We start from the raw sequence: 27,056 nt of genomic DNA, 5'->3' as shown, positions 1-27,056 counted from the left end.
GCTCATCTGTGAAATGGGAGTGACAGTGCTCATTAAAGGTTATTATTAGAAATAAATGAAGTAATTCCAGGAGAGTACACAGGACTCTCCTTGACACATAGTAGACCCTCAATAAACATTAGGTTTTATTATTGTTTATTGTGGGTTTTAGGGAACAACAATTTTGTGAATTATTAGAACCGTATTTGGGAAGCTATAAAAGCCATCTGCGTGATGTGTTTTCTTAGTACCCAAAATGGAAGTTCATATGTTCCATTCATATACATGCTTCCCTAGCTGTTAGGGGAAGGTCATAGCTCATGTTTAGCTGTTGATCACTGTTTGTAAGGCTTTTCGTGTTTTTTACATATATGGTTAAGGATCTTAATCCTTGAGCCATATTTTGTTCTCATTTGTTTGTGTACAGAGTCAAATTAAGTTTAAGGAATTTATAAAGAGCTTCTTTGCAAGAATATTAACTCAACATATTAAAACTACATTCACCCAAAGTGTAATAGACTTACACAACATGGAAGAAATCCAGGATAGGCAGACAGTTATTCATGAAGAGTTGTAGTACTCCTGTCTACATGTCTGTACATTTGTCAGATCAGTGCATTCTGAGAAAATTATGCCAATCAGAAATCTCCAAAAGCATTCTCAGCTGGTATCCATGATTCTGATAGTTTACAAACTGTTGACAGCATAAGCTGTTAGGAAGATATTGTAGAAATTTTAATGCAGCTGTTTTAATTAGATTGCTTTCCTTATAATAAGTTTCAGTGTTTCTGGTCATAATACAGTTTATTAGCTCCTGACACATGACACTGCTGGATCACCTACCTTAACTCTGATTCTCTCCATACAACCCAGTGTCCTTAAGTAACATGCTGCATATTTCATTGCTGGTAAGAGAGGCAGGGCCAAGATTCAAACTCAAATGAAGCCAACTAGAGAAGCCTATGCTCTACACTATTTTACATCTCATAATTCTCATACACTACTAACCTGTTGCAAATGAAAAAGAAGTCTCATTATTGTACCACTTTTAATTGCACTTATTATTGCCTTCAGTAAAGTCTTCATTTCTAAAATATCTTAGTAAAACAGTAATTTCATAAAAGTATTGCCAACTATGAGTACTAAATTCTAATTTTGGTTATATTATGCGGCCTTGGATAAGGAAGTTTCTTAGGCTTTCATATTCCAATCTATTGGACTATTCTAAAAACATTTTTAAATATTTTGATGGATGTAGTCTATTCTAATACAATATCTTTCAAGTGTTTGAAAGTTACTACTTATTCAAAACTCAACTGTCTGGCAGCTTTTCTTATCCTGAACTCTGTGAAGAACTTCGGGGACAGGAGGTAAAATGTCTTTGAAGAGTAAGAAATCCAAAACTTCATGTATTTACATGTTCTGGTCTTGTCTCATGGGACTCTTCTTTCTCCTTACATACCCTCCTTTAAATCTGTACCTCCCCCGGTCTTCTCCATCTCGCAAATGGCACCAATGTCCATCTTAGGCATTGATCATCCCAGAAGTCTAGGAGTTGATTCTTCTCATTTCTTCACTTCTGTTGTCCAGTTCTTCAAGTCTTGTCAGTTTTTCCTCAAGCACTTTTACAAACTATCCTCTACAGAGACAGCTTTACAAAATGTAAATTACATCCTATCATTCCCTGCTCAGAATCTTCCAGTGATATCCTCACACCCTCTGGAAGGCCCATACACTCAGGACCCACGTGATGTTGCCTTGACTTGCCTCCATTCTCATTCTGTAGACCTGTCCTCCCTCAGACTGGCTGTGTTACTCAGCCTTTGTTGAGAGTGCTGTGCCCCAGATCTGGTTGGCTTATTCTAGGCATTCGAGTCTCTTCTCAAATACCACCTTCTCAAGTGCAGCTTTTCCTTACTACTTAATTTTATAGTCCCCCATCAATGTATGATGTTACCGTCTTTTCCTTCATTGAGAGTGTTTGTAATTTTTTTCGTCTGCTTGTTTATTGTCTTTTTGCCCCATAAATCCAAGGTTTACATGAACAGGGAACTCGTCTGTTTTGTTTATTACTGTATCCCCTATGCTGGCACATACTATTTAAAACGTATTTGTTGAGTGCATGAGTGAATAACCATTCTAAAAAACTCTGATATTTAAAGCCCTTTGCTTTATATAAGAATTTTACTTGGAACCCTAGTATTTTTGTTTGTATTTGTTTGTTAACAAATGTCAAGAGTTCAGTAGTAAGATAGGTTTGGGAAATGCTAAGTTAAAGAGAATAAAGAATATGTATTACAGCTCCTGGGAGAGCCTTGAATATGCTAACATTTGACAGTGGGAGTCTTTGAGAATTATCACATGAAGCTGCTGTACTTTACAACACATTCTAGGAAATGCTGTCTTAGACAAAAACCTGTCATTTTAGAATTGGGGTAAGGGGCACGATACTGACCATGAGGCAGCAGATTCCTATGGATTATATTGAAAAAAAAAAAAAAAAGAACAGACTGATAATCTAGGGCTCAGAAAAAAAAAAAACGTATGATATGAAACAGTGGCAAAAGGATTCAAAAAGAATACAGCAGTTGAGACTATCCAGTTTTGTGCAAACAGCTATACCTACTTTTTTTTATTATTATTATTATACTTTAAGTTCTAGGGTACACGTGCACAACGTGCAGGTTTCTTACATATGTATACATGTGCCATGTTGGTGTGCTGCATCCATTAACTCGTCATTTACATTAGGTATATCTCCTAATGCTATCCCTCCTCCTCCCCCCACCCCACAACAGGCCCCAGTGTGTGATGTTCCCCCATCCTGTGTCCAAATGTTCTCATTGTTCAATTCCCACCTATGAGTGAGAACATGCGGTGTTTGGTTTTCTGTCCTTGCGACAGTTTGCTCAGAATTATGGTTTCCAGCTTCATCCATGTCCCTACAAAGGACATGAACTCATCCTTTTTTATAGCTGCATAGTATTCCATGGTGTATATGTGCCACATTTTCTTAATTCAGTCCATCATTGATGGACATTTGGGTTGGTTCCAAGTCTTTGCTATCCTGAATAGTCCCGCAATAAACATACAGGTGCATGTGTCTTTATAGCAGCATGATTTACAGTCCTTTGGGTATATACCCAGTAATGGGATGGCTGGGTCAAATGGTGTTTCTAGTTCTAGATCCTTGAGGAATCGCCACACTGTCTTCCACAATGGTTGAACTAGTTTACAGTCCCACCAACAATGTAAAAGTGTTCCTGTTTCTCCACATCCACTCCAGCACCTGTTGTTTCCTGACTTTTTAATGATCATCATTCTAACTGGTGTGAGATGGTATCTCATTGTGGTTTTGATTTGCATTTCTCTGATGGCCAGTGATGATGAGCATTTTTTCATGTGTCTGTTGGCTGCATAAATGTCTTCTTTTGAGAAGTGTCTGTTCATATCCTTCGACCACTTTTTGATGGGGTTGTTTGATTTTTTCTTGTAAATTTGTTTAAGTTCTTTGTAGATTCTGGATATTAGCCCTTTGTCAGATGGATAGATTGCAAAAATTTTCTCCCATTCTGTAGGTTGCCTGTTCACTCTGATGGTAGTGGTTTTTTTTGCTGCGCAGAAGTTCTGTAGTTTAATTAGATCCCATTTCTCAATTTTGACTTTTGTTGCCATTGCTTTTGGTGTTTTAGACATGAAGTCCTTGCCCAAGCCTATGTCCTGAATGGTATTGCCTAGGTTTTCTTCTAGGATTTTTATGGTTTTAGGTCTAACATGTAAGTCTTTAATCCATCTTGAATTAATTTTTGTATAAGGTGTAAGAAAGGGATCCAGTTTCAGCTTTGTACGTATGGCTAGCCAGTTTTCCCAGCACCATTTATTAAATAGGGAATCCTTTCCCCATTTCTTGTTTTTGTCAGGTTTGTCAAAGATCAGATGGTTGTAGACATGTGGTATTATTTCTGAGGGCTCCGTTCTGTTCCATTGGTCTATATCTCTGGTTTTGTACCAGTACCATGGTATTATTTCTGAGGGCTCTGTTCTGTTCCACTGATCTATGTCTCTGTTGTACCATGCTGTTTTGGTTACTGTAGCCTTGTAGTATAGTTTGAAGTCAGGTAGCATGATGCCTCCAGCTTTGTTCTTTTGGCTTAGGATTGTCTTGGCAATGCGGGCTCTTTTTTAGTTCTATATGAACTTCAAAGTAGTTTTTTCCAATTCTGTGAAGAAAGTCTTTGGTAGCTTGATGGGGATGGCATTGAATCTATAAATTACCTTGGGCAGTATGGCCATTTTCACGATATTGATTCTTCCTATCTGTGAACATAGAATGTTCTTCCATTTGTTTGTATCATCTTTTATTTTGTTGAGCAGTGGTTTGTAATTCTCCCTGAAGAGGTCCTTCACATCCCTTGTAAGTTGGATTCCTAGGTATTTTATTCTCTTTGTAGCAATTGTGAATGGGATTTCACTCATGATTTGGCTCTCTGTTTGTCTGTTATTGGTGTATAGGAATGCTTGTGATTTTTGTACATTGATTTTGTATCTGGAGACTTTGCTGAAGTTGTTTATCAGCTTAAGGAGATTTTGGGCTGAGATGATGGGGTTTTCTAAATATACAATCATGTCATCTGCAAACAGGGACAATTTGACTTCCTCTTTTCCTAATTGAATACCCTTTATTTCTTTCTCCTGCCTGATTGCCCTGGCCAGAACTTCCAACACTATGTTGAATAGGAGTGGTGAGAGAGGGCATCCCTGTGTTGTGCCAGTTTTCAAAGGGAATGCTTCCAGTTTTTGCCCATTCAGTATGATATTGGCTGTGGGTTTGTCATAGATAGCTCTTATTATTTTGAGATACATCCCATCAATACCGAATTTATTGAGAGTTTTTACGAATTTTGTCAAAGGCCTTTTCTGCATCCATTGAGATAATCATGTGGTTTTTGACTTTGGTTCTGTTTATATGATGGATTATGTTTATTGATTTGCATATGTTGAACCAGCCTTGCATCCCAGGGATGAAGCCCACTTGATCATGGTGGATAAGCTTTTTGATGTGCTGCTGGATTTGGTTTGCCAGTATTTTATTGAGGATTTTTGCATCAATGTTCATCAAGGATATTGGTCTAAAATTCTCTTTGTTGTGTCTCTGCCAGGCTTTGGTGTCAGGATGATGCTGGCCTCATAAAATGAGTTAGGGAGGATTCCCTCTTTTTCTATTGATTGGAATAGTTTCAGAAGGAATGTTACCAACTCCTCTTTGTACCTCTCGTAGAATTCAGCTGTGAATCTGTCTGGTCCTGGACTTTTTTTGGTTGGTAGGCTCTTATTGCCTTAATTTCAGAACATGTTATTGGTCTGTTTAGGGATTCAACTTCTTCCTGGTTTAGTCTTGGGAGGGTGTATGTGTCCGGGAATTTATCCATTTCTTCTAGATTTTTCTAGTTTATTTGCGTAGAAGTGTTTATATATTCTCTGATGGTAGTTTGTATCTCTGTGGGATTGGTGGTGATATCCCCTTTATCATTTTTTATTGTATGTATTTGATTCTTATCTCTTTTCTTCTTTATTACTCTTGCTAGTGGTCTATCAATTTTGTTGATCTTTTCAAAAAACCAGCTCCTGGATTCATTAAGTTTTTGAAGGTTTTTTTGTGTCTGTATCTCCTTCAGTTCTGCTCTGATCTTAGATATTTCTTGCCTTCTGCTAGCTTTTGAATGTATTTGCTCTTGCTTCTCTAGTTCTTTTAATTGTGATGTTAGGGTGTCAATTTTAGATCTTTCCTGCTTTCTCTTGTGGGCATTTAGTGCTATAAATTTCCCTCTACACACTGCTTTAAATGTGTCCCAGAGATTCTAGTATGTTGTGTCTTTGTTCTCATTGGTTTCAAAGAACATCTTTATTTCTGCCTTCATTTCGTGATCTACCCAGTAGTCATTCAGGAGCAGGTTGTTCAGTTTCCGTGTAGTTGAGCAGTTTTTGAGTGAGTTTCTTAATCCTGAGTTCTAGTTTGATTGCACTGTGGTCTGAGAGACAGTTTGTTATAATTTCTGTTCTTTCACATTTGCTGAGGAGAGCTTTACTTCCAACTATGTGGTCAATTTTGGAATAAGTGTGATGTGCTGAGAAGAATGTATGTTCTGTTGATTTGGGGTGGAGTGTTCTGAGGATGTCTATTAGGTCCACTTTGTGCAGAGCTGAGTTCAATTCCTGGATATCCTTGTTAGCTTTCTGTCTCGTTGATCTGTCTAATGTTGACAGTGGGGTGTTAAAGTCTCCCATTATTATTATGTGGGAGTCTAAGTCTCTTTGTAGGTCCCTAAGGACTTGCTTTATGAATCTGGGTGGTCCTGTATTGGGTGCATATATATTTAGGATAGTTAGCTCTTCTTGTTGAATTGATCCCTTTACCATTATGTAATGGCCTTCTTTGTCTCTTCTGATCTTTGTTGGTTTAAAGTCTGTTTTATCAGAGACTAGGATTGCAACCCCTGCTTTTTTTTTGTTTTCTATTTGCTTGGTAGATCTTCCTCCATCCCTTTATTTTGAGCCTGTGTGTCTCTCTGCATGTGAGATGGGTTTCCTGAATACAGCCCACTGATGGGCCTTGACTCTTTATCCAGTTTGCTAGTCTGTGTCTTTTAATTAGAACATTTAGCCCATTTACATTTAAGGTTAATATTGTTATGTGTGAATTTGATCCTGTCTTTATGATGTTAGCTGGTTATTTTGCTCGTTAGTTGATGCAGTTTCTTCCTAGCCTCGATGGTCTTTACAATTTGGCATGTTTTTGCAGTGGCTGGTACTGGTTGTTCCTTTCCATGTTTAGTGCTTCCTTCAGGAGCTCTTTTAGGGCAGGCCTGGTGGTAACAAAATCTCTCAGCGTTTGCTTGTCTGTAGAGGATTTTATTTCTCCTTCACTTATGAAGCTTAGCTTGGCTGGTTATGAAATTCTGGGTTGAAAATTCTTTTCTTTAAGAATGTTGAATATTGGCCCCCACTCTCTTCTGGCTTGTAGAGTTTCTGCCGAGAGATCAGCTGTTAGTCTGATGGGCTTCCCTTTGTGGGTAACCCGACCTTTCTCTCTGGCTGCCCTTAACATTTTTTCCTTCATTTCTTCTTCGGTGAATCTGATAATTATGTGTCTTGGAGTTGCTCTTCTCGAGGAGTATCTTTGTGGCATTCTCTGTATTTCCTGAATTTGAATGTTGGCCTGCCTTGCTAGGTTGGGGAAGTTCTTGTGGATAATATCCTGCAGAGTGTTTTCCAACTTGGTTCCATTCTCCCCGTCACTTTCAGGTACACCAATCAGACGTAGATTTGGTCTTTTCGCATAGTCCCATATTTCTTGGAGGCTTTGTTCATTTCTTTTTACTCTTTTTTCTCTAAACTTCTCTTCTCGCTTCATTTCATTCGTTTCATCTTCAATCACTGATACCCTTTCTTCCAGTTGATTGAAATGGCTACTGAAGCTTGTGAATGTGTCATGTAGTTCTCGTGCCATGGTTTTCAGCTCCATCAGGTCATTTAACGTCTTCTCTATGCTGGTTATTCTAGTTAGCCATGTGTCTAATCTTTTTTCAAGGTTTTTAGCTTCTTTGTGATGGGTTCGAATATCCTCCTTTAGCTCAGAGAAGTTTGTTATTACTGATCGTCTGAAGCCTTCTCTCAGCTCGTCAAAGTCATTCTCCATCCAGCTTTGTTCCATTGCTGGCAAGGAGCAGAGGCGCTCTCTTGGAGGAGGAGAGGCGCTCTGATTTTTAGAATTTTCAGCTTTTCTGCTCTGGTTTCTCCCCATCTTTGTGGTTTTATCTACCTTTGTTCTTCAATGATGGTGACGTACATATGGGGTTTTGGTGTGGATGCCTTTTCTGTTTGTTAGTTTTCCTTCTAACAGTCAGGACCCTCAGCTGCAGGTCTGTTCGAGTTTGCTGGAGGTCCACTCCAGACCCTGTTTGCCTGGGTATCACCAGCAGAGGCTGCAGAACCGCAAATATTACAAAACGGCAAATGTAGCTGCCTGATCCTTCCTCTGGAAGCTTCGTGTCAGAGGGGCAGCCAGTTGTATGAGGTGTCATTCGGCCCCTGCTGGGAGGTGCCTCCCAGTTAGGCTACTCGGAGGTCAGGGACCCACTTGAGGGGGCAGTCTGTCCGTTCTCAGATCTCAAACTCCATGCTGGGAGATCCACTACTCTTTTTGAAGCTCGGTTGGAAATGCAGAAATCACCCGTCTTCTGCGTCACTCATGCTGGGAGCAGTAGACTGGAGCTGTTTGTATTTGGCCATCTTGGAAGCTCCCCCAGCTATACCTACTTTATTGGATTTTTGCATCTCCATCAGCTGACATGGTACTTACAGCCTAGAATGAGCATACAAAAGATACCCGTTTACTATTCGATGATGACTGACAAACAGTCTCCCAGGATCACCATGAAATAACTAAATTGAGTTTGATTTATTTGAAAATCAGGTCCAGGTAACAAACTGCACCTGTCCCCTTGAATTGACACAAACAAAAATAAAAAAGGACAATCTTTTACTTTACTTTACTTTTTATTACAAAGAATTAAAATAAAATAATAATACTTAAAAGAATACTTTGACTATTATTTTATCACCTAAAGTCTTTTCTTATTATTTTATTTTTGGAGACAGAATCTCTGTCACCCTGGCTGGAGTGCAGTGGTGCGATCTCAGCTAACTGCAACTTCTGCCTCCTGGGCTCAAGCAGTTCTCCTGCCTCAGCCTCCCGAGTAGCTGGGATTACATGCATGCACCACCACACCCTGCTAATTTTTTGTATTTTTAGTAGAGACGGGGTTTCGCCATATTGCCCAGGCTGATCTCAAACTCCTGAGCTCAGGCAATCTGCCTGCCTCGGCCTCCTAAAGTGCTAGGATTACAGGTGTGAGCCACCGTGCCCTGCCAACCTAAAGGCTTTTCACAACTGGGAATTTACTGAATATTGTATTATTAAAGCTAATGTGGACCTTGGATAAATGTATGCCTATTTTCTGGGAAATAATGGTGGAGCTCTTTGAAAGGGTAAAAATGGTGTTTTACCATACATAACTATGCCTGAGATTTTTGTTTTGCGTTTATCTTTGGGTAAAGTTGTAAAGTTAAGCAAATCTGGAATTGAAATAATTTGATAACATCAGCTAATATTTTTCAAAGTTAGTTAGATTTTTGAGGTATAATTTACATAAGAGTTACTCTTTTTAGAGGTATAGTTGAATGCATTTTCACAAATGTATACAATTGGATAACCACCACCATAATCTAGATATATAGGTAATGTGTAATTATAATATATATGTACTATATAATATAGGATATTTATACCACCCAAAAATTTTCTGTTGCTTTTTATAGTCATTCCCCAAACCCCACTCCCAGTACTGATTGTCCCTATAGTTTTGCCTTGCCAGAACGAATAATACATTAAAGATATAGCCTTTTGTGAATGGCTTCTTTCACTTATAATACTTTTGAGTTTTGAGCTGAATTATAAGTTTCACTTATAATACATTTTGTGTTATTGCATCTATTGGTAATTTGTTTCATTTTATTGCTTTTTAGTATTTCATTTTTTCCCAGTGTGTCATTTTATGGACACAATTTGTTTTACCCATTCACCAGTTGACTGATATCTGAACTGTTTCTGGGTTTCTGCTATAGAGAGTTGCTATAAACATTTTCATATAGGTCTTTATATAGACATATGTTTTCATTTCTCATGGGTAGATACTTAGAAGTAGGATTGCTGGGTCATATGGTCATTCTACTTTTTAACTTTATAAGAAACTGTCAAACCTTCTTCCAAAGTTTCTATACCATTTTGCATTCTCACTAGCAATGTATGAGAATTTAATTTGCTCTGCATCCAGGCCAGCATTTTGTATTGTTTGTATTTTTTATTTTATACATTCTAGTAAGTATGTAGTGTGGCATCTCACTGTGGTTTTACTTTTGTTTCCCTAATGTCTAATGATGGTCGTGGATCTTTTCACATGCTTATTGATCTTTTTGATTCTTATAAAGTGTTTGTTCAAACCTTTTGACCATCTTTTCACTGGATTGTCCTCTTACTGTGTTGTAAAAATTTTTTAAAAAATCAATTCTGGATACAAGTCCTTTATTGGATATGCCTTTTGTACATATTCCCTTCTCAGTCTGTGGCTTGTTGTTGTTTTCTTAACAGCTTTTTTCAAAGAGAAATTTGATAAAGTCCAGTATACCATTTTTTCTTTTATGCGTCATGCTTTTGTGGTTTAAGAAATCTTTGCCTAACACAAAATCACAACTACTTTCTACTGTGTTTTCTTCTAGATTTAGTTTTAGATTTTACATTCTATGATTCATTTCAAGTAGATGTTAGTGTGGTGCAGGATAAAGGTTGAAGTTTCTTGTTTTATGAGTGGATGCTCAATTGTTCAAGCATTCTTTGTTGAAAAGAATATCATTTCTCTTTTATAGCTCAAATTTTATTACTTAAAATTATTTTAAGATCCACATATTAAAGTGATGTGTGCAAAAGATTATATATTTCTGGAAGCATGCCTATTTACACTAGTTATTATTACTTTAGGAGACAGATATTCTCTTTGTTTAAATTGTTTCCACAAAGCATACCACGAAGTACAGAGGGGACAATACTAACTATTTTATGATGATTATGGTATTCATTTGGGCCAATTTAAGTGAACTGGAGATCCTAATTTTCTCTATAAGGAGAAAATACTTTTTCATACAAGATTATTTTTGTGGAGGCCTCATTTATGTGAAGTTTGTGCACCCATTTATTGTCATGATTATTCTTCAGTGAAACAAAAGTCTGTGGTAGATATGCTGCTGCTGCTGGTTTTAGGTAAATTGACTAAATAGTTATAAACATACAAAACTCTATCTCTACCGTATATGAATTCAAACTGTATCAACAATTACAGAATACTATGCTAACATTTAATAAGAGAGTTAGCCCATGTAGAAGAGAAATATAAATACAGCTATCAGATCAGTCTCATGTTATTTCAGCTTCAAGGAACCTCTCAGCAAAAATGGTTTCCTTTCTCGATACGTGTTGCAGGTGTTTACTATTTTAAATGAGACTTTTTTGTTAAAAAAAAATTAAAGTAAGATCATTTAGAGAACAATTCTTAGCTTGTTCAGATGATTATTTGGTTTTAAAAAAATCAGCCTGGAGTTCCTCTTAATTTCAAATCTCCATAACACTTACAAGAGATGTTTTCATTTACTGAAAGGAATAGAGTTGTTTCTTAAATCAAATGTAGAGCCATTATCACTAGAGGGCAGTAAATACAAACAGATTTAGTGGATTTACTGGCACTAATGATGTTTTCAGAATAATAGCATTAATCAAAGAAAGTATAGTTTTTATAATATGAAAATACATGTAACATTCTGTTATGTAAAATATTGGTTATGAATCAATTCTAGATTATTGTCTGCCTCTAAAATATTTTTAAGGCATTTGAAATTAAAGGGAGGCTGAGAATCACTAGTTTTCTGTGGCTATTCTGTTTAATACTTGAAGTTTAACTTTGCCTCAGAATTCTTCAAGGGACATTTAAAAATTGGATTTGCATTTGTTCAAGCTGAACAGTACTGGATACATGAGAGACCACGTTATATAGATTTGCTTCTTGATTAATAACTACCACAACTTTTAGTTCTAAGGTGAAAGGTGTAAAATAAATGTAGATTGATTATAGGAGAAAATATTTTCCAGTAAGGTAAGTCCTACTGCAAACAGTGCTATTACCTGGAAAACTCCTTATGTTGGAGAAGTCTAAGCTAATACACTTATTTTAAACAATATTTCTTAAATATTTCAAACACAATAATATAATATACAGCTTAGAATTGATTATATTAGCAGATCTATTATGTAGGCTCTAGGCTAAATATAAAACAATGCCTGAAATAGTTTTCTTTTTTTGGCAATTTAGAGTACTCTGAAACCAGACAGCCTGGGTTCAAATCCTGGCCCTGTTACTTACTACTGGCTTCGTGACCTTGAGCAAGACACTTGACCTCTCTGAGCCTTAGTTTCCCCATAATTTAGTTTTCTTTTTCCCTATTCAAAAAGGCATCTTTTCTCTCTTGACCTCTGTTACAAAGTCAATAATGACAGCATGTGTTAATCTATCAGTTCAACTGCATCAGCAGAATTTCAAATATCCTGAAATGTCCTGAAATAGTTCAAAAAGATCGCTAATTGCTTGGGTATCCGGTAAGGACTGAGAAAACAAGGAATAGCGGGGAAGTGAACTCTAGAAATTCTGAGGGGTATTATTAGGAAAAGTCTGAAAAAGAGAACTAACTGAACATTATGGGAAATTTTTTTTTTTCTTTTTTGAGACAAGGTCTTGCTCTGTCATCCAGGCTGGAGTACAGTGGTGCAATCATAGCTCACTGCAGCCTTAAACTCCTGGCCTCAAGCCATCCTCCCACCTCAGCACCTCCCACCTCCCACCTCAGTAGTGTCTGGAACTACAAGCATGTGCCACCACACCTGGCTAATGTTTAAATTTTTTGTAGAGACGGTGGTTTCTCTGTGTTGCCCAGGCTGGTCTCGACCTCCTGGCCTCAAGCAATCCTCCCGCCTTGGCCTCCCAAAATGTTGGGATTACAGGCATAAGGCACTTCACCAGGCCAAGAAACTTTTTTCTATTTCAACAAACACACTCGCATATATGTATATAAAATCATTTGGGCATTTGAGAGCAGTGCATTACAGATAAGAAACCTGAGCTCTAGCTGTAACGCTGTCCCTCAAGTTGTGTTGTCAGAACTTTTCTGGACCTCAGTTCCTTGTCTGAATGTGTCATCATCATTACATCTGCATGTGAGGGCAGCTGTGACTTGTTCACATTAGCACTCCCAAACATAAGCGTGTCTCACTATGTGGCAGGGCTGTCTGCCTGTGGGCACCTGCTTCCTCACCCTGTCCAGAGATCTGACCATGGTGATAGTAACCACAATTCTTTAATTCAAGGCACTGTAAAGTTAGCAAAAAGATCGAGGATAAACAAATCCACTCCTAGATTCATACTGTTTATCATAGAGTTTGCATCAGCCTAATTATATTATGAGCTGTCATACACCATTAAGAGCAAGGACTGGGTTTGCATTTCAATCCTGTCACCTATGGAGCAAGTTATTGAATATGTAAGAAGGTCCATCTTTTCATGTTAAAATAGGGATAATATTTATCTTATCGGGATGTTGCCAAGATTAGAAATGAGGTATGTAAAGTTCTTTGTGCATAGTAGGTGCCTAGTAAATGTTGTAACTTATTGAAGTTTCTTCATTAAATTTGGCAAAGCCAAGTCTGACTATAAGAATTGTATCTCTCTGGCCCTATTCAAATTTCTCTTCTAAATTATCTAGATTCTCTCTGCAGATAGCGGCTACCGTGGCAATAGGAAGGAGATTCTAGTCTCCTAGAAATGGAGATTAGGGAAAATGAAATGAATTATTTTAATTTGGCTCAGAGAATTTTGAAAAGATTTCTTATTCCCTAGAAATATGGCAACTTTCCTTGGTACTTTTTACTCAATATGATTAAATAATCTCCCTTATTGCAGCAAATTAGGGACTCATTTGAATAAGTTGAATCCTTTCACATCTGGCACCTATCAGAATGCCTGGCACATAATAGTTGCCAAATAGAAGTGTGTTGAATGAAGGGACCATCACTCACATTCAGCAGGGAGAAGAGGCTGTGGATTTTAGAGGGAAGGGAAACTGTATGTGTGTTTCTACATAATGTTTTAAGACAAGGAGTATTATTCTACTATATGTAATCTGTTTTAAATGTTTTTGATGATTTTGCTGAGGGTGAAAACCCTTGTCCTTTCCTGTCACCTATAATCAGTATAAAATTATTGATGTTTTGCATCTGCATCAGCCAACAATCTTTTTGTGGCAATAGCACACTACCTTGAGAAATACAGGGACATAGTAAGATACCTTTCTGGCCTCAAAGATCCTCCACCCGGGATGAGGAGTCAAAGTTGAAGACAGTTGAAAAAAATAGAACAGTGATTCTTAACACTGGGGAACATTCAGGAAATTTCAGGGGACAGTGATTGGGGAGTACTCCTGGTGCTTGGTGGGCAGAGGCCAGGGAGGCTAGATGTCCTGGGATACATGGGACAGCCTTTCACCAGGGAGGTTTGCTGTGTGTCCCACACAACTTCCAAAAAGTCCCAGCAGCTATTCACATAGGTGAAAAACAAAATGCATTTATAATTCTCTGAGCCTAGAAGCCAACTACTTTTTATGTATAAATATTAAATATTTTTACATGGTTTTAATCCACATCAAATTTTCTAGTAATGCAGCAATAGTGTATATTGTGAAGATGGCACTTTGTTACATTTGAAACCTTTCAAAGAATCATTCATCATTTCAGAAAAAAGAAAATTCTTCTAACATAACACCCCTGTATTCATTTTCATGCTACTGCTACTTTTGTGGTAATTCTCCACATAAGAGAAATCATAGCAAACCCTTAGATGGCACTTACTGTTCTAAGAACCTTATGTATATGCACTAATTTAATCCTCACAACAACCCTGTAAGGTGGAAACTATTATTCTCATTTTCCATATGAGTAAACTGAAGTGTGGGAAATTTAAATAGCTTCCTCAAGGTCACACAGCTAATGAGTTATAGTAGTTTTTGACTATTTTTTAAAATGTAGTTGTGTACAAGTATTTATATTTTGTAGTATTTGATAGAAATTACCCATTTCTCCTTTATTTCACTGATAAGTCATTATACTAATTTTTTTTTTAAATCTATGTAGGGAGTATTTAGCCTATATGTATTCAGTACAGTATTATGAAGGAAGTGTATTTAGGAATTTCATTTCAGGATCAATACTTGCTATAAAAAGTAAAAAGTAACGAGTCTTAAGTTTGTCAAAGAATAAAATTGATGGATGGATTTTTTTTTTTTTTAAAGGAGGGGGAAGGCAGTGAGCCTGACTGCAGAGTGTAATTTGCATTTAAATAACCGGTGGTATGACACTTCCACCTGTTCTTCAGGGAGCCTCACCAAGTATGCTTTGCCTCGAGGCCTTTGCTTTTGGCCATTCCTCACTTGGTTTTCCCTTCTCTACCCTACCTCTCACCCCTCAATCCACATGGCTTGTTTCCTTTCTTCAGATCTCCTGGTATACGTCATCTCATCAGAGGGGCTTTCCATGATCATCTTATAGCAACCTCTATCCGTAATCCTTATCCCTTCTTTCTCTCCATTGTGCTTATCGCCCCATGACGTATTATGTATTTATTAACTTAGTTTTGGAATATAAGCTGCAGGTGAGAAAGCTTTGTTTTGTTTACTCTATGTCCCCAGCATCCAAGGCAGTGCCTGACATAGAGTAGGAGCTTAATAAATATTGAATGAAGGGGCAGATGTAGAATCATTAGAATTTGGAAAAAGGCTGGAATATTTGGTCCTAAGATGTACTTTGAATGATTTAAATCTGACTGAGAAAACCAGTTTGAGGTTGGCAGAGTAGAAGAAGGAGGGTATTTTAGGCCGAGAATTTGGTAAGACAGAGATGGGATTGTCAGCTGTATGGTGAAGATGGAGGAATACTAGTCTTTCAGGAACAGAGCAAATGTAATAGAGCAGCTGAAAATAGGCTTGGCTTTGGGGATTAGGGTCAGATATGGCAGTCTGGAATTTACAGAGGGATGTGATGAAGCAGGCATTACTAGCTTTGAAGTAACAGGCTGCGGCTGGATTTGAGGAAAATTGATCTGGCAGTAGAGGTCAATATGAGACTAAAAGGGGAAAAGCCAGGGGCAAGAAGATGAGCTAAGAAGCAATTACAGCATTTTGGCCCTGGGACATGGAGTGCTGTGATGCAATTGAAAGGAAATATAATATACATATTTTAAAAACAAATGATAAACCAGGGAATTTTTTAAAATATTAGCATAATAGAATGATTATCATAATGATCATTGTCACTGTCATCTTAATTGTCTGATACCTACTTATCTTCAACTTTGTACCATTTGTTGTTTTAAGTGCTTTGCATATATGGTCTCATTTAATCCCCATTATATCTGTTCTGGTTATTTATTGCTATGTAAGAAATTACTTCAAACCTAATACTTTGAAATATGAATGTATTTTTATTAGTTTTCATGGCTTTGTGGGTTAACTGGTCTTGGCTAGACATTCTTGCTTGGCATTCCTCATATGGTTGCAGCCCAGTGGTAGCTATCTGAAAGCTGAACTGGCTGGATGGCTAAGATGGCTTCTTGCCCCTCAGGTCTGGCCTTGGGCTGGGGTGGCTGGCGTTGCTGAAGACTGGCCAGGCGTGTGTGCTCTTTCTTGTGCAAGTGCTCTCTTGCACTCTCTTCACTGTCTGTGAAGTTAACATGGACTTCTTGTAGCATAGCCTCTCAGAGTAGTCAGACCTTTTTTTTTTTCCTTTATTTCAACCTAATGGCTTAGGGGTCCCAATAGCACATTCAAAGAAAGCAGGATGAGAGCTGCAAGATTTCTTATGACTTAGCCTCAGCAGTCATGCACCATCACTTGTTGGTTACACAAGCCAACTCAGATTCAACATAGGACAGTGTGGCTCATTCAGATTATCTTTGGAGACTAGCTGCCACAGTAATCCACTTTATGGATGAGGAAGCTGACACACTAAAAAGATTATTTGTTAGTGATTGTGCACAAAAGATTTAAACTTGCAATTCTTGTTCTCAGTACCAGAGTGAACCTGGGAAAATCATTTTTTCTCTCTAGGTCTCAACTTTATATGGAAATGAGGGAGTTAGAGGGGGTGATATCAAAGTTACTTTCTATTTCTCTCAGTCTTTTAAATATTTGGATTGAGATTACGGGAGGGGTAATGGTAAGGAACAAACGGAAAGAAACAGCTTTGGATAAAAGATAGGGCTTACTAACAAAGTTGAATGAAGGAGGGAAGGTGATGCCGTATAGAGGAACATGCCGGGTTACTCAAGGATTCAGCTAGATGGTTTATATTAAACACCTGACAGTGTCTGACGCACATGAAACACCTGTTGAATGGTAGGAAAGAGTCACAGATTCCATCTGAGATACTGGAAGAAATATAGGCTCACTGACTGAAATGGAAGTAATTATACTAAGAACTACTTTAAATAGAAAAATGTCTCACAGTTTTGAAAATGTTTGTCGTGACTAGCAGGGCATTCAAGAGGAGAATCTTGTATTCAGAAATATGGCACTAAAGTTCAAGTTAGAAGTGGTCATTGAAGATTGTGGGCCTAGGGAAAACTAAAGAAGTTCAGGATCCTGGGAGTTGAGGGAGAGTAGTAGGAATGATCAAACATGTGGAACACTTCAGAGAAGTAGGGAGACCAGAGAAAAGGAAGACCTTAGTATTCCTCTGGGGGTAGCTTTAGTGGAATGCTGGAGCTTTAATTTCTTCCTTTTGTAGAGGAGTAAGAGTGATGGAAATGAATACAACAGATGTTAACAAAAGCAGAGGACTGTAGCAGCAAAGGGCCAGTAGAAACTCAGAGAGACAAAGTGTTACGGGAGTGCTTATCAGAGAGCATGCTGAGACAGACATGCCACATGTGGAAATAGTTAAATGTCAGGAAGACTGCAGAGTAACCATACCAGCAAGTTGAAGCACAGAGTAGTAAGCACAGGCTTTGAGATGGAGAGGAGATAAAATGCACAGAAATATATGTTAAAATCGACTAAAACCTAGTTTTTCCTCGTTTCTCACCCACAAGACCTCTTTAGTATTAAAGTTACAGGGTAATACTACACCAAACCAAATAGAAAATGCTGTTTTTCTGGAAAGAACTTTGATTTCTCATTTAACCCTCCTCATAAAATGTCTGATTACTCTTGAGCTCAATTCTGGATTCCTGAGAGCCACTCATTCCTTTCTTAACTCTGTGTACAGTTATTAAAATGTTCTGTTCTGGTTGGGTACGTTGGCCCACACCTGTAATCCCAGCACTTTGGGAGGCCAAGGTGGGCAGAATCCCCTGAGGTCAGGAGTCTGAGACCAGCCTGGCCAACATGGTGAAATCCCGTCTCTGCTAAAAATACAAAAATTAGCCAGGCGTGGTGGTGGGCACCTGTAATCCCAGCTTCTTGGGAGGCTGAGGCAGGAGAATCGCTTGAACCCGGGAGGCAGAGGTGACAGTGAGCCAAGATCGCACTACTGCACTCTAGCATGGGCGACAGCGAGACTCTGTCTCTAAATAAATAAATAAATAAATAAAGTGTTCTCTTCTGATCAAAATACAGATCCTGAGTTCTATATACAAAACACTGCATTCCTTATGCAAACACAGTGCCCTAGCTTTCAGATTTCCCTCCCCCCAGAATTATAAGTGGTCCCACCCCTAGATTTTGAAGGTTTTAGAACTCTGTCATACATAACAATAGAAACAAAAGGAGCTGAGAGCAGCCATGCCACACAGGTGAGGGAATGTGTCATTGCCATCTGTGAATTCTGGACATTAGTCGTATTGTTTAATCCCTATGCTTTTATGTTGGATGAGGGGAGAACTACAGTTACTTCTACATCACCAGGGAGCCACTTGTTTTGGATTTGAGAGAGGGAAGCAATTAAAATGCTCGATTGCCATTTTTGTAGCAGTTTTTATTTGGAAGGAAGGGAAGCCAGAGGACATTAAAATTCATAGAAAATGCCCTCCAAAAGGATGGGCAATTCTTCTTTAAGAATGAACTATGAATTTTGAAGAGTTTTACGGTCATTATTCATCACTGCGAGAGGGAAGCCCCATTCATCTTTTCTCAGGGTGGCCTCAGAGCTGCAGGGATACCATTATTCAATGGCGTTTGTCGGGTGAGGAGAAAGCCTCCCCAGAGGCTGGCCCTTGCCAACCAATCCCAAAGCAGCCTGCACCGAGGCCACACCCCCTCACCTTATAGGCTAAGAGCCGGAATGCAATTGGTGCAGAGTTGGGGTTTTATGGGAGGGGCTTCTTGTCACTCTTCCCAGCTTCCCTGCAGTTCCTTATTTGGTAGCTTTTGACAGGACTAGCCTTTCTTGCAACTAAGCATCTTGACATACATTATTCATTAAGCCCTGGAGCTCGGGAGAGAAAGATGCAGACCCTTAGATCTTTAGATATTCCTCTATCACGTGGATTTTCTTTATTCAGAATAGTTGCTGAATTTTGTGCCATTCTGGAGTCTTACAAATGGCATGTATTCGATGGGAAGACGGCTGGATGGGATTTAATGCGAGGCTTTCTTATGTATACTTAATTACCAAAAATCTTTAAAAACTCATACTCTGCGTGGCTTGTGAAGGTTGTTAAAGTATCGAGATTTTGAAGCTAAATACGTTTTAGAGCTTACACACATATATAATCAATCAAAAATGCCTGAAGCAAACTATTTACTGTCAGTGTCTTGGGGCTACATAAAGGTAAGACTTATTTAGCTTTTGAAAACTCCTTACTCTGATTACATAACTGGTAGTTTGAACAAATTATAGTAGAGTCTAAGCTTTCTAAGCAATTTTGTATTCTTTCCTTACACATGAACTAGGAAGAAATACGTGTTAATAGTGGTCAAGATAAGATTGTATAACTTTCATCAGTTGTAGTTTGCGTGTTAAAATAGCTTTTTAGATATGCAGTGATTCTTCTGTTTGTCATGTGGTATATGTTTGAATTGTGCTTGAAAAATATATGATAATTAAATACATTCATTGCAAGTAAATTATTGGGCTAAATTACTTATACTGATTTATGGATTCCAGTTAGTATGTTGCACATAAAGTTTATAAAATTAATTTGTGGCTGTTTCTAAAAATCTATACTACTTTAACCTGATGAGGAATACATTTTTTTCACCTTTAGCTATAAAGCCCTAGGTGACATTAAAAATTGGCAGTCCTTAACTATGTAAGTGATATTAAAGTGAAAACTTGATTGTCTATTATACTTGCAAAACTGAACAAAGTTCTTACACTGTTTTGTGAATCTCAAGAAATGAATTAGTAAACAATTTAATAAGATTGTGTCCATGCTTGGCAGGCTTTTTGCATGCCCTGTGGTAACATTAGCATTGTGATCCTGTCTCCACAATAGAAGGAGGTAGAAAAACCTTATTCAGTCCTAAATGAAACATCACTTCACAGATTTTTGATATTTGAGCCAATCACTTGAACCCGGGAGCCAATCACAACACATTTTAAAAGATTCATTTTCTGTTACTCTGAGGATTTTTCAGACTGGAGTGTTTGTCATTTGCTTTGTTTCTTTCTTTTTGAAGGACAAGTTCCCCTTTGTTTTAGAGATTTACTTGAATTCTAAAAAATTTAGAAAACTTATTTCAGTATTGGTTGTCCAAGTAGTCATGATTCCTTACCTCCCTTTAAATCTGTGGATGATTCAGATTTTTTAAAATGTTTTTAAAATATATAGACTTCCATTATATGAATTTTATTAGCCATTTCTTGGCTAAAAATCTACAGAAATGCAGAAAAGTATAGAGAGTAAATATAAGAAGCCCTCATTATCCCCCAGAATTCAGCTCCTAGCTTTTAGCCAGCTCACAACTGATGTATTTTTGAAGGGCTTCACATTTGTACTATGATTATGAACCATTTGTACTATGATTATGAACAATATTGCCAAGAATCTAAATATAGAATTTTAGTACTTTTCTTTTTGAGGAAAATTTTTCCTGGACAGCTTTATGTTTAATACTATACCTTTAAAAACATGTAAAAATAGCAAATATAGATATAATTTGGTCTTAATGCATTTTGAAGGACTTATTTTTATGCAGTCAATGGAGTATTTGTTTAAATAACTTTGAATACTGATATCTACCAAACTTGTAATGCATCACAGTGCAGCATATTCAAATGATTTTAAGCAGAATATTGCCGGAAAAAATAAGCAAATTTTCTTACTATTGGACCCATACCACCTCCTTAAATATATATTGGGATGATATATAATATACCCAGTAGCACATTGGCATGATGTGGAAGTAAAGAAGATTACATTTAAGAACATTTTAATTTTGTTTTATTATTTTAGTTTGCTTCCTGAACAATCTTAAATGCATAATGTAAATTGAAGAATTGCAGTTCTGAAAAGCAAAATACAGTATTCAGATTCAACTGCATTTTTACTTTCCTTTATGCCTTAACTGCTGTACACAGACGTTCTGATGTGTATTGAGAACAAAGGATTCGAAAGCATTCACTTAGAAATCCTCCCCTGTTTTTTTAGTTGCAACCCTAAATCTGTATATTGTTTTCAGACTACTTAGGCCAAAAACAATTAGAAATTCATCAATGGAAAATATTTAGAGGTCACTTAAAAAAATAAACTAAATGCTTAAATGGTTCTGCATTTTACAATCAGTTCTTTTCAAACGGCAGTTTAATGTTTTGTCCCTTCTAAATTTATTAATTGAGAAATATGATGGGATTCCCAGAAGAATACATTGTATTAGCTTTAAATCAGTCCTTCCCCCTTTGGTAATTTTATGTACTTATCTTAGTAAATATTGTATAATTATTTTTAGATGAGAGAAGTATCACTTTTAAATGCTTGTTGAATGATCTAGTGCATTTTTTAAATACATCTAGCTATGCACTCCAAAACCAATTTGTGAGATCAACTACCAGTTGAGAAAGCACTTATGGTAATTTTTGTGGTTATTAATTTAGCTTTGCTGGACTGAAAGTTTTATATGGATAGCAAAAAAGGAAAACAATGTTAATTCCTTTTAGAAAATACCCTTGTGTTATAACTTAATGTATGCTTGAAAATTATCTTTAGGAAATTCCTTATACTGTCCCCCTAGAGAAGAGAGGTAATTGCTTCAAATATTGTCTTTTATAATTATGTTAAAATGAAATGTTGACTTCCTTGGAGTCCCTTAGAAACCTTGGTTGGGAGGTGGGCATGTGATGGAGGATTTCTCCAATCCATGTTTTTGTGTTTTAAACAAAGGCTGGAAAGTACTCTGGGAATAATGTGTATGACCAGAAAGATAAAAATGGAACATGCAGTATGTCACTTATCTAGTCTGTACAATATTTAGATTCCTTTTACTGGCTTTTTTCTTCAGTTATCTGTACTAACTGGCTATTTTGGTGAATTGTTTAAGCAAACTGCCAGGAAAATTATACTTCATTCTTTATATTCTTTTAGAAAAATCCAATAGTATATGTACCATATCTGCAGGTAGCATCCACATGTTCTCCTTGGGCAACATAATCCTTATACTAGGTTGTGTACAAGTTAGAAGATGAACCTGTGATAACTGGGTCTCTATGTATCTTTATCAATCACTCCCAGAAGGCTTCCCTTGTTTTGCTTTATTGAGAGAAGTGCAAGGAGGGCAGCAGTTCCTGTATAGACTGCTGAGATTCTAGCAATGGTGAAAGCCTTGCCTCTTCTCCCATCTTTTATTAGAAAAAGAACTTTGTCATGACCAGGTAGTTCTTAATAGCAACTTTTAGCTCATAACATGAACAATTTTAGGTCAAAGAGATATTTCATTGAATGTGTTTAAAATGTTTAGCAGACTCTTTTCTTTGGAATATGCTTTGCCTAATGAGTATATTTTTCCAAGTGTGAATTTATCCGTAAATTTTTTTTTATTATTATACTTTAAGTTCTGGTATACATGTGCAGAAGGTGCAGGTTTGTTCCATAGGTGTACACATGCCATGGTCGTTTGCTGCACCCATCAACCTGTCATCTACATTAGGTATTTTGCCTAATGCTGTCCCTCCCCTAACCCCCTACCCGCTGACAGGCCCTGGTGTGTGATGTTCCCCTCCCTGTGTCCATGTGTTCTCATTGTTCAACTCCCACTTATGAGTGAGAACATGTGGTGTTTGGTTTTCTGTTGCTGTGTTAGTTTGCTGAGAATGATGGTTTCCAGCTTCATCCATGTCCCTGCAAAGGACATGAACTCGTCCCTTTTTATGGCTACATAGTATTCCATGGTATGTATGTGCCACATTTTCTTAATCCAGTCTATCACTGATGGACATTTGGGTTGGCTCCAAGTCTTAAGCAAAGAGTTTTTTTAAACCTGTGTATGCATAACATTTTAGCTGTGCTTTGGAGACATAGCTATGGTTTCCCATACTAATGCTCTTCCAAGTTCTTTATGGGATTTGAGAAAGAGGAGCTAGCTATTTAAGTAACTATTTTTATGGTTATAACTATAGTCAAATCCTTCATCTGTCTGACCTGCAATGATAAAAATCAGCTATTACTTTAAAAGGCCCAAAAGTTAGGGACTGAGTGCCAGAAAGTGAGCTGGGAGAAGGAACTCAAATAATATTGAGCATCTACTATGTGCCAGGCTAAATAGAAGACACTTTCTATATTAGCTCATTAAATTATTTGATAGCCCATAATTTACTCAAGAAAATATAATTTTGTAAAAAGGGACAGAAAAAATTTTGAACTCTATTATAAATGTCTACAAATATTCTTAGAAGGCACAAAGTTTATTTTTTTCAGTAGGTTATAAGATATAATGCTGAGTGAACACAAGCAGTAACCTATGTTCTGTATACCACCTGATGTCAGTTTTAAAAATATGTATTCACATACATGGGTAGAAAAAAGGCATAGAAGGAAATTTAACAAATTATCTGTGGTTATCTTCCAGCAGTGGGGATTTACATTATTTTCTTTTTTTCGATATAGCTTTCTGAATTTTCTATAGCACATGTACCTTTTATAATTAGAAAGGAGTTATAAAAACATATGAACAAAGAAGTGAATTTAGTGTTCCTGAGTTTGAGACTAAGCTTTCTAGACCAGTAATTTAACAACCAGAATTTGTACTGGTCATGCCAGTTCTTTGGTTTTTGTTTGTTTGTTTTTCCCCAGCATTTATTTTATTTATTTTTATTATACTTTAAGTTCTAGGGTACATGTGGGAATTGAACAATGAGAACACTTGGACACAGGAAGGGGAGGCCCACCGGGGCCTGTTGTGGGGTGGGGGGAGGGGGGAAGGAAAGCATTAGGAGATACACCCAATGTAAATGATGAGTTCTTTGTTTTTGACTACGCTGGAATGCAAATTAACATTTCTCTCATCCAACAGTCCATTGAAATGGTTGAGGGTTTTTTTGTTTGTTTCGATAACAGTTAAATGTTGAGTTAAAACTTAATCTAGATGGTCTATAAGATTGACTTTGGAAGTTATTTAGCAAACGGTATAGAGTTAGGCCATCTTGGTATGAATTATGCAGAGAAGCAAAATAATTCTAAATAATTAAATACTGAGTAAGAATTATATTTCAAACATTACTAAAATATAAACTCAACACTTACCTTCATACTTAATTGAGAATTTATGGTGAAATTTCAAATTTTAAAGGCTAATCTGATGATTAATGTGTCTGACTTTTTTTGTCAAGTATCTAATAGCAGTTACTCTATGTATAGAAAAAATATATTGTTTCTGTATATGAAGGCAAATAATATTAAAGGCATATTAAAAGGCCTTGTTGGGCTGTTTTCAGAGTAAAAGGACTCTGAAATGCTTGAGAAACAACTGATGGGGGTGGGAGAAGCATAAAATCTTTGGGAGTTTTGGATACTGGTAATGCCATGTGGTGTTGGTAGGTTAATTCCAGTGTTTCTTTTCAATGAAATAGGCACTATGGCATCAATAATAAAAATTGTGAAGTAGATTATTGAAAATTGACCTGTTTCCTATTTAGTGACTTGGGAAAACAGTAAATTTTGTGGATGTTGAGAAACAGTAAATGTTATACTCTTACTTGAAAAACAACTTTTAAAAGGAAACATTATACAGTATTTATTTAAATATTTTACTTCTCCATAGTTCTGGAAGAGTACTGAAGTCTATTAAGTTTTGCTTTGGAGTAAAAGATTAAATTTTAAGCCCTCGATCAGTATATATATTCATTTCTGCTAATGATAAATTAATTGAAGAAAGAATTCCATGTTTTATTGTATGGCAACACTTTTATGTGCTATAAATTAGTTTCTCTCTTCTCTAAATAACTAATAATACATCTTAATTTTTAATTCCCTTTTCTTTGCTTATTTCTCCTGGTTTTCCCTTCAGCCCTTGAGAGTCTAAATTTGTGCTGGTCAATATGGTGGCCATCAGCCATATGTGATTATTTAAATTAAAAATAGTTAAAATTAAATAAAATTCAAAATTTGGTTTCTCATTTGCACTAGCCACATTTTAAATGCTTAGTAACCACCTGTGGCTAATGACTGCTGTAATTGGCAGCACAGATTATGGTGTTTTTCCCTCACTGAAGAAAGTTCTGCTAGAAGGCACTGTTCTAAATTGTCAGGACAACTTAAAAATTCTTTGGGCATATCTTTCTGTATCTCAGAGTATGCATATATATCTCACTTAAACTTTCCTCTTCTATTATTTCATTTTACTTTTCTGTTTTTCAGTTTAAAAGGATGCTTAATCGGGAGCTCACCCATCTCTCTGAAATGAGTCGGTCTGGAAATCAAGTGTCAGAGTTTATCTCAAACACATTCTTAGGTGAGAATAACAACATGCAATTAAAATTTTTTCTTCAGTTGTTTGCTTGTTTTTGTAGGAAGATTGGGGTGCCAACTCATTTTGGAAACCAAACAAGTGGTAGAAGTTCTGTTTCTTTTCATTCATCATATTAATAATTTGACACTATACACCTCTGAGTTTTAGAGTTGCAGGTGACAAAGTACATTTTCTTAGTTTTATTTAGGACTTTAGAAATTCTCGAATTAGGCCGGGCGCGGTGGCTCACGCTTGTAATCCCAGCACTTTGGGAGGCCGAGGCGGGCGGATCACGAGGTCAGGAGATCGAGACCATGGTGAAACCCCGTCTCTACTAAAAATACAAAAAATTAGCCGGGCGTGGTGGCGGGCGCCTGTAGTCCCAGCTACTCGGAGAGGCTGAGGCAGGAGAATGGCGTGAACCCGGGAGGCGGAGCTTGCAGTGAGCCGAGATCACGCCACTGCACTCCAGCCTGGGCGACAGAGCAAGACTCCATCTCAAAAAAAAAAAAAAAAGAAGGAAATTCTCGAATTAAGATTACATATTGCCATTTTTTCATAGTACCAAACTGTAAAATATATTTTATAGAGAGATCTATTCATATATTCAACAAATTCTTATTAAATGCCAGCCATTGTTGGGCAATAGGTGTTTAATGATAAATTAGAAATGATTCCTGCCCTCGATGAACTGACAGTCTCATGGACATCAAGCCTAGTAAACTGGTGGATGGATAAAATACAAATGCTAAATAAAAGTTTGCTAATAATAGCTGAGTTTGGTGTCCTGGGACAACTCTTGTACCTCATCCACAGAAAGAAAATGCAGTAAATAAAGGTCAGCAATTTGAATGTATCCTAGACTTACCTTCAAAACAAAATTGCTGTTATATATAGTTAACATTTATTAAATACTTATGGAACATGTTCTATGTAAAAGGATGAGTTAGAGTTGCTCATCACTGCCTTGAAATCGTGGATGAAAGTATGAAGATATCTTAGGTCTTTTACTGTAGAACACAATTAGCTTATGTACGTATTCACTTATCAGGTAATATTTATGATTCTCTATGCTCCCATAAAACCTGGGGATGATTTAACCCTTATCTCACTATCATACAGAAATAAAAAGTAGCAGAATTAATCTAAGTCATCCAAAACCTGCTGTTTCAACTCCCACAGTGTTACCCATTTCAGTTAGCTGTTTTATATACTGCTGTTTTCATAACATTTGTGTATAAAGTTTCTACCATTTCAAAATATGTATTGAAACTGTAGTCCTTAGTTGGCAAGAACAATTTTCAGTTCATTAAGTCAATTTCAAATAGGAATTGAATTGATGAACAGTGGAAATAACCACCTGTTGTGTATTCTGAGTCTGCTGTCATGCTAAGTCTTGCAACATTTTTTATTAGGACATTGTATCAAAGAGGTAACCATGGAATACATTTGATATTATTTTGTAATGGAACTTATTTGCTTAATTTTGTGTT

At 36.9% G+C, this 27,056-nt stretch overlaps 1 protein-coding gene across 6 annotated transcripts in view; it reads left to right on the top strand.

The window, feature by feature from the left end:
* Positions 1 to 27,056, top strand: part of PDE4D (phosphodiesterase 4D) — a 1,540,268-nt gene that overhangs the window by 1,484,013 nt on the left and 29,199 nt on the right. For 5 of the 6 annotated variants that reach the window (XM_030797623.1, XM_003265960.3, XM_003265958.2 and 2 more), the window contains one exon: positions 25,473 to 25,566. In XM_030797623.1, coding sequence (XP_030653483.1) covers positions 25,473 to 25,566 — 94 coding nt within the window. Of the gene's footprint in view, positions 1 to 19,030; positions 19,454 to 25,472; positions 25,567 to 27,056 lie in introns of those variants that run through there. The other variant, XM_003265961.2, reaches the window with a different exon arrangement.

The sequence above is a fragment of the Nomascus leucogenys genome, chromosome 18 (genome assembly GCF_006542625.1).
Source record: "Nomascus leucogenys isolate Asia chromosome 18, Asia_NLE_v1, whole genome shotgun sequence".
NCBI lineage: Eukaryota > Metazoa > Chordata > Mammalia > Primates > Hylobatidae > Nomascus > Nomascus leucogenys.
This window is presented reverse-complemented; position numbering and strand designations above follow the sequence as displayed.